The sequence below is a fragment of the Penaeus monodon genome, chromosome 37 (genome assembly GCF_015228065.2).
Source record: "Penaeus monodon isolate SGIC_2016 chromosome 37, NSTDA_Pmon_1, whole genome shotgun sequence".
Classification (NCBI taxonomy): Eukaryota; Metazoa; Arthropoda; class Malacostraca; order Decapoda; family Penaeidae; genus Penaeus; species Penaeus monodon.
Genome location: NC_051422.1, coordinates 10070419 through 10079238, shown reverse-complemented (window position 1 = coordinate 10079238; position 8820 = coordinate 10070419). Strand labels below are relative to the sequence as shown.

Sequence of the window (8820 nt, the reverse complement as noted above, 5' to 3'; positions counted from 1 at the left end):
GTAGTTGTTGCAGTGTTCGGAGCCGTGGTCAAAGGAGAGCCTGGGGTCAGGGAATCGGGTGGGTTTACATCGTTGGGGCTATTTGATAAAGGGGCAAGCCTCATTGCCCCTAATAGTGGAGATAACTTTTCATTGCTGGCCATGGTAAGCCTGGATTATGTTGGGGATAAAGACAGTCCACCCCTCAGGGTCCCCTTGAGGGGTAAGGGCTAGATAACAATCAGGGGAATACCGTGCCCATGGCTCCCTCAGGCCGTTCAGGACTGGCACAAAGTCAGCCTTTCATCCTTTCAGCACGGCTCTCACACCTTAGGAGGTGGATAGTAGAAGGGTTTGGTGAAGGGACAGAAACGAAAGGTGGGAAGGAAAATAAAGACCATGCAAAATTAGTTGAGTCGAGGGCTGAGTCCCAAGGTTGGGGAGTTCCCCATCATTGGGTCCCAGTCTCCGCCTCCTAAGCCCCCCCACGACAACAACGGGCAAGGGATTGGGGGGGTAATAATACATAAAAAGATCCAAATAATTTTATAAGTTCTGAAATTGAAACAAAAATATAAAGAAAAATACAGATATTGCTATATAATCCACCAAAACCTCACCAGCACTATCCTTTGCACTGGAAATACAAATATATACTCAAAAGATTAATATTTACAATAAAAGCAACAAAATATTTTAAGCAAACAGTAGGAACAGGATTACATGTTGTTGCAGAATTACTGCTGAATATTCATACTTTTGTCACCCTAATTATCAATACAAAAATTATCTAACCATTAATATATTGCACATCCTCTCCTCTCTGTTACAGAATGCACTGCTATTTTGATATATTGAGCCCCATATTAAAAACTTTTGTGTTTAATACATGTAAACACCAGAGAACACTTCATAATTCTGTCATTATTCACTATTAAACCTAGACCTTTCAATATCAATACATTTCCCTTAACTAGCAGATTACTAAAAGATGTCAGCTCATAACCAAAACCCTAGGGCATTTTTGCATATATTTGTGACACAGCCCTTCATTAAGAACATAAAGATGACTTCAAATGCTAATTTCTGAGGTGGATATCATGACACGAGATTCATTAGGACTTCCTTAAAAGTAACCTCAAAACTACTTTGAGTTTTCTTACAAAACAATCCCTACAAAACATTTGCCATCAAGCATAACTTTATTTTCTGTGTCCATTTGTCCATTCCTGTCAGATAAGTGATACCGTTAGCACTCCAACAAAATACACGATGCAAATCTTTTCAAGCTTTCCTTAAACACAAGATGAATTTTAAAAAATGCATGTCTACAGTTAACACATCCCATACCCGATCCACAGTGAAAAAATATCTCTACTCTTTATCCTAGTTCCAATAAGAAAATCAACACTCCCTACTTTTCCTATGGAATGAACACATCACTATGAAATGTTTACAAAGACTACAAATATCAAAACTTGCATAACAATACAGCTTTACATATTTAGCAATAGAAAATCCTAAGAAATTTGTTCTTACTATTAACTATAATAAAAGTGACATCCAATACATAGGAAACTGATATATCTGATATGTCTTGTACTTTTGTCACTAGTGATTTCCTATAAAATTTGTCATATATCTTTTGTTATTCACTTTATCGTTCCACTGGAGTGCCTGAATCAGTTGCACTTTTGTCAGTTCCTTCATAGGCTCGAAGGTGAACCTGGAGAATACAAAAAGCAAAATATTAAATACCATAGAGTAAAGATTTATCACAGCTTTGTTCTTAGCAATGACTAAAACTTTATTTATTTTTGAAAATTTAAAAAGTATCACATGTGCATATTAAAACAAAACAAATTATGCTCTACAAAAATATGCACATTCTTTAAACCTTCCTTAGTTCCCTAATTTGAGATTACCAATAAAAATAAATACAAATGGCCTAAACAGTACATATTATTATTTTAAACCAATACATAAAATAGAAGATCTCACCTGAATGTATATATTAACTTCATCTGCCCTGGCTAAGAAAGGAAAGTTTCCACCAGTCTTCAGGTGTGCTAGACGTGCCGAAGGATAACACTTGTAAACCTCCTCTTTAACAGTTTGTGATAAGGCAGATTCATCGAAGACATCCAGTATTGTTACTTCCACCTGTGTGAGAAGAATGAAATGGCTAAGTGCAAGTTTCCTTGTTCTGCTTCATTCTTTAGTATCTCCACAGTGCTGTCATTTCCCCAAATACTTGTTGGCTATATGCAAGTGTTAGCTCTAATACTGACAAAGGTATCATGCACCAGACAGACATCTGTTAAGATAAAAACATTTGTGCTCTGATCCAGAATAATCATATAGACTAAAGGAAAAGATATTGCTACTCAGTCCCATTTCTAAGAGAAAAAATAAATAAATAAATAAAAATAATAATAATAATACAAAACAAAACTAATAATTCAAACGAAAACTAGAATTGATGAAAGAAATCCCAAAAAAAATTCTTGACTAATTCATGAGGCCATCATAAAAAATTCCTTGCAAAAAAGACAGAAATGATCTTACATACCACATAAGTAGATTCCTAATAAGCTGGTGAAGCATGAGAAAGCTGGGTGTTCAAGCTATAGAATCCGTGCAGCTCCAGGAGAAAAGAATGAGCCAAAGCACAAATTCTCCTTAGCACACAATGTAAATGTACCTATGGAGAGCCTGACAGACCATCTCACTTCTGAAAAGCAGAAGATAGCAACAACATGACCTAAAGCTGCTAGCCAAAGCAACACTGTATGTCCTTCAGAACCAAGGTGCCCTAAGACTAATGGTGAACTGTCTCAGCAATAAAGCTCTACTTCTACTTTGACCCACTGCAACCAGATGACCCTTAGCACCATACAGACACCTAGTCTCTGGGATGCTGTTGCTTTAAATTGCCAACATGAGAAAGCAGAGACAATAACAGGAGTTCCCTACTGCTGCAGGATGGCACAAGTTTTCTAAATGTACAACCTAAAAGCTATAAAAAATTGTTAATATAAAGACAAGCCAGAGTAACATTATCAGAAATGAAGAAACAAGTTTATGGGGTAATCACATCTGTGAAGAGGCTAATTTCCTAACCACTTTAACATCCACTTTGCTGGTTTTGAGGCAAATATACCATAATGCACATACAAAACAAATGAATAAATGATTGCAATATAGAAGCCAACACACTGTACCAATAACATTTGAAACTGTTAAAGAATATCAAATACAAATGACAAATATAAACAATTTCCATTATGCATAATTTAAAAAAATGAATGAACAAATTATTATTTTGAAGTAAACTCAAAATATAAGCATATATAATATATGCTGTATTTCCAATGAGAATGTGATGAATGATGGTAATCATTATTAACAACAACAAAGAATATTTACATAAATATCTTTAATATCAACTTTACAGACTCTCCATTTATTGTGTACTAATGAATAAATTACAGACAAAGATCACCATTTCTGACCAACCCAATATTATCTCATCAATCGTGTTGCATTTAGTAGTTACATAAAGTCTAGACATTTGCATTAATAAAAGCCACATTATCTCAGGTACCTGAATTTGAGGAAAAGCAAAGTATGTATGAAATGCATCTACTCTGACATCATTCACCTGATAATGACAATACATTCAAGTTGTCAACACACTAAAATAGCAAACTACACAATACTAGCAGAATATAAAAAAGATCATTCTATAATCCAAAGACTGACCTGAACCTTCTGTGGCTGAATATAGGCTGGAGAGCAGTTGAGGGTGAGTCTGGATGCCAACTCACTCTGGTTCAGACTCTCTAACTGGAATTAGTTACAAAAACACTTAGAATAGTCAGTAAATGATATGAAAAAAAAATCATTTAACCAATCAGAATTTAAAAGTTTTACAGACAGAAAGTGAGACTAATCCAAACTTACTCTCTCTACCATGAAGTCTATAGAATCAGCTATCTGGGAGTCCATCAGTTTCCTTGGGAAACGTCCTATGATCATCTTCTTGAGCAACGTAGCTGGTAGCATCCAGAACCTGTGAGATTAGACACAGTGGAGTTCATGAAATACAGCTAATAATTTAAAAAGGTACAAGTTCAGATGTTTCAACTTTATACAAGTCAATTTCATTTAATACTTCGACCAATATTAGGAATTCAGAATGAAAGCTAGACAAACACTGTTTTATACAATGTTTAATCAAATTCTTGTATGTCTGTCTTCAAATTAATGTTTTTTAATGAGGAAGCCCTTTCTGAATGAATAATACAAGATATACTAAACAGATCTTCAAATTAATGTTTTTTTAATGAGGAAGCCTTTTCTGAATGAATAATACAAGATATACTAAACAGACTGGCACCACATATAAACTTCACATGAAACACTCATTATAATGATCAGATGTACAAGTTAGAAAGATATAATAGATACCAGCACTAGCTTCTACATCAGAAATAGTGTGCTTGCAATTTTTTCTTCTCACAATTATTTTTATATCTATCTTTTTGTGCAAACAAGGGTATGCTTCTATTGAAAAACATGTAAGAAAAAAAAAGAAAGAAGAAGAAGAAGAAGAAAATATATATATATATATTTATATATAGATAGATAGATATGTCTATATCTATCTATCTATCTATGTGTATGTATATCATGCCAAAACAATAAAACTTACACAGGGGCTGAGTCAGTATAGTTGAAGATCTTGGTGTCAATGAAGGAATTGCAGAGAATCAATGATGCCACTCGAGGGCAATTTGCTGTGTGTTCTGCAAATTTTTGTGCTAGGAAACCCCCTAGTGAAGCCTGTTTATGAAAAATGAGAAACATTAAGAACAAATATTCCACTAATTTATGGGAACAGTCTCTTTTTTTTTTTCAATTTCATAAAGTTGTTTGCTAAACACACACACACACACACACACACACACACACACACACACACACACACACACACACACACACACACACACACACACACACACACACACATACACATACACATACACATACACGCACACATACACGCACACATACACACACACATACACACACACATACACACACACATACACACACACATACACACACACATACACACACACATACACATACACATACACATACACATACACATACAGAGAGAGAGAGAGAGAGAGAGAGAGAGAGAGAGAGAGAGAGAGAGAGAGAGAGAGAGAGAGAGACAGAGACAGAGACAGAGACAGAGACAGAGACAGAGACAGAGACAGAGACAGAGACAGAGACAGAGACAGAGACAGACAGAGACAGACAGAGACAGACAGAGACAGAGACAGAGACAGAGAGAGAGAGAGAGAGAGAGAAATTGATGAAGGTCAAACCTCCCTGAGAAATTTTCAGAAGGGTTTGGTTAGAAGTTAGTTGAAGGGTAAAACATATCTAAAATGTATATCTTAATAGAGCCAAAACTGTAGTTTTAGCCCCTCAATATAATAGACAGTTAACCTTCAACTATAAAACATCATCATTATCAACTTTTATCATTACCATCATTATTCATGTCTGAATGCAAAAACAAATCCATAATGCTTACCCCTAGCAAATGTGCACGATCCACTTCAAGAAGATCAAGCAATCGTTTGAAGCCCTCACACCATTCATTAACGGTCCAATATATTGGGTACTCAATCTAAAACAAAAATAGAGGTTTGTGTATTACAGTTTCTTTTTTTTCTATTTTTCAAGATGCAAGATTACAATCTCTTAAGAAAATGATCACATTCATTAGAAATCTAAGCATTATACATATGTATACATCTTTATATAAAGAGAGTTGGGTAATACCACTTCTACTTTTAAATTTGTCCTCTATGTGTACACAATTTCTTGTTAGCAAATTGCTTAAAACTATAAGTAGTGCCTCATCAAATACTATTAGTGGGAAAAACAACAATAACAAGTGTTACTTAATTCATTAATAAAAAATATTTTTAACACTACTCATACCACTAATATGTTTCTGGACAAGTACTGCAGGGGATACTCATAGTTTCTCTAGGAGTTGTGGTTCAATCAGCTAAATAGTTTAGCTACTCTCTGGGAGACAACTATTGTTATGTATTAAACTACCAGTAGCATTACCTACTCTTTATTCATATGTAAATAATTGTACATCTATATACAGATATCTGGCTTACTGAGATGATTCTGTATCCTCTTGCTGTGAGGGGCAGAATCTGCTTGTAGAAGCAGTCTGCTGTTCCACTGACAGGAGGGAGGCATATGAGGGGGCATCGCACCCCTCTAGGTCCTGCATCATATAATTTCCAAACCTGTAATTAATTACAAAATATACTGTGTTTTAAACCATATTGTATTGAGTAACAATGTATCTCACTGATTCTAGGATGCTATATTAAGGAGTAATGACAAAGGCAATAATAGTAATAAAACATGATGATGATAATGATGATGTATTAACAATAACAACCACAACATTAATCATTTCAATACCAATGCTAATAATAATAATAATGATGAAAATAAATTACAATAAACTATATAAAACTTTGGAACCCTCACCTTCAAACCATCATTATCAACAACAACCTGTTTCAGAGGTACAGTGCTGCGGAAACTTTTGTACTCTGTAGACTGCGAAAGATCGCTCTCAAAATCCATTGAAACGGTGTGATAGTCTGAAAATATTCCATAAGATCAACAATTTTCTTATCATAATTATCATTATAAACATTCCAAATATTTTGGTTTCATAAAATGTCATAAGAATCCTTACATCTTTCAAACAGTAAAATTTAATTTTAAATGTTTACAAATCTAATGTTATGAAAAATCAAATAATCTCAATAAAGATAGTAATTATAAACTCAAGAATTTATCAATATAAAAATGTTAGAAAACAGAAATTTAAAACATGGATATTTCAATATAATTAGCAAACCATTACAGTATTTGAACTGGTTTCTTATTGGAAGCTCTTTCTTGCCAGAACATAAAAGGTGAAGGTTTGTCAGCTAAGACCAAACCACTGCTGGCACCATGAGCACTGGTTTGAAGACTGATCAGACATTATGGCCTCTTTACTCTCTGAAGAATATTTTTCATGTTTTTAATACCACTGTTTTGTGTGTACTTCATGGTCCTTTCCTTTAATTTTCTCTTTCATTACATTGTCCTATTTTTAACTTGTACCATTCACTACAATGTCTTGAACACTAACTTTAGGCAATATTCTATCTAAGTCCACATCTGCACTATTCTTAAGTCAAACTCGATAGTGGTGCAGCAGCACATTACTGTCATAGCTCTACACTTGTGCTCAGAAACAGAAAGCAAAATTCCACCACATATAATTTTTGGTAGGATGATGTTCAGACTGGTTCCTTCTTTAGTGCTACTGGTAATTCTTTGCAATATGGATGCCCTCACCTAGTGCCCAACTTCACATCACAAAATCTATTCAACAGTCTAAGTTGCTTTGACTTGAGATACCCTTTGAACACTACCCAAGGGGAGGGTTGGTTAACACCCCCCAAGGCGAACAGTGTCTCCACCTCGGTATACATGACAAGATAGAGCTGAAACTCAGGAGCACTGACTGAACTTGGGCTGTGAGTGATTTTTGCAATTATTTTACTTTATTTGTGGCATTAACATTCATGTCTACAAATCATTTTGGTATAATCTAAGTTTCCCACAGCCAAGCAGTACAAGGTAAAATTTGCCTGTAGTGGACAGGATGACAGGAAGACACATTTCATCTATGGTACTACCTTTGCAAGTAAATAGCAAGAACATTGTGCAACACATAATATTTTGGTATGTATTTACAGGAAACTCTAATAGCACTATAATAATCAAAGAGAAAACCTACACTGACTATTACAATAAATAATCTGCATAAGCAAAACAATAGAAGAGAATAGGGCTTAGTGGCAACCATAAGGTGTTTTGCAATTGTCTCTTTAAACATTTTTGTGGTTTAAGATTTTTGTGGTTTAAGAGAATATTATTCTATCTTTAACATTAACATCTCCTTGTGCAATTCTTTCTCTTCTAAACTCCTTCAGTTTAGAGGACTCCCTTCAAAATAACTTTATGCTCATGCTCACACCCACACCATAAAATTATCAAAATTAAAACCCACAATATTTACAAAATATGTGAAATCTCACGACAATTCCTTCCTCTTTCGCTGGACTTCATCTACACATTTCCTGTTAATCGTAATTGAAGAAGCAAATGGATAAAACTGAGCTATTTACATGTACAGCATTCGTCGCTTTTATTCTTAAATCAAATGTCACGAAAAATCAACACAGAATGAAAAAAGGAAAACGAAAATGAAGAGAAAAAAAAGGCGAAGGAAAATACACCAAAACACAACTTTCAGAACACCCCCGTCTTATTTCCTCATCAAATCTTACCTTAAGGGAAAGCCTTATCACAGAGGTCAGAGAGGTCATCAAGCAGGTACTTTAGTCCCGAAAAAAGAGAGGTCAACAAAGCTTTTTACCCCGAAGAGCATAGATAAATTTCTTACTTGACAGCCGTCCTGCCTCCTGAAGCCTCGGCCGAAGCCTGGAATGAAGCGCGAGCTGTTTTGTTTATTGTTTTTTTATTATTTATTTGTTTATTTATTGGTTGTGTGTGTGTTTTGTGACGTGGAGAAGTTGCCGTGTCTTTTAAAAGCAAACCAGGAGTGAATTTATGTGTCGTGTATTATCTTTCATTCTTCGTGTGGTGTGGATTTTGATATAATTTTGTTTTATCTTGTTTTATTGTGTTATGATGTGGCGA

The 8820-nt window shown here is 34.8% G+C and overlaps 1 protein-coding gene across 4 annotated transcripts in view; it reads right to left on the bottom strand.

Moving 5' to 3' along the window:
• Window positions 1-511: 511 nt before the first annotated feature.
• The window catches only part of LOC119596404 (maspardin-like), an 8542-nt gene continuing 233 nt past the window's right edge, over window positions 512-8820 (bottom strand). Inside the window, exons 2-10 of one of the 4 annotated variants that reach the window (XM_037945640.1) lie at window positions 8564-8601; window positions 6583-6698; window positions 6198-6332; window positions 5594-5689; window positions 4697-4827; window positions 3946-4054; window positions 3745-3828; window positions 1981-2142; window positions 512-1705 (exon numbers count right to left, since the gene is read on the bottom strand). In XM_037945640.1, coding sequence (XP_037801568.1) covers window positions 1637-1705; window positions 1981-2142; window positions 3745-3828; window positions 3946-4054; window positions 4697-4827; window positions 5594-5689; window positions 6198-6332; window positions 6583-6681 — 885 coding nt within the window. In that variant the 5' untranslated portion in view covers window positions 6682-6698; window positions 8564-8601 and the 3' untranslated portion in view covers window positions 512-1636. Of the gene's footprint in view, window positions 1706-1980; window positions 2143-3744; window positions 3829-3945; window positions 4055-4696; window positions 4828-5593; window positions 5690-6197; window positions 6333-6582; window positions 6699-8167; window positions 8247-8447; window positions 8602-8820 lie in introns of those variants that run through there. The other 3 variants (XM_037945637.1, XM_037945638.1, XM_037945639.1) reach the window with 3 other exon arrangements.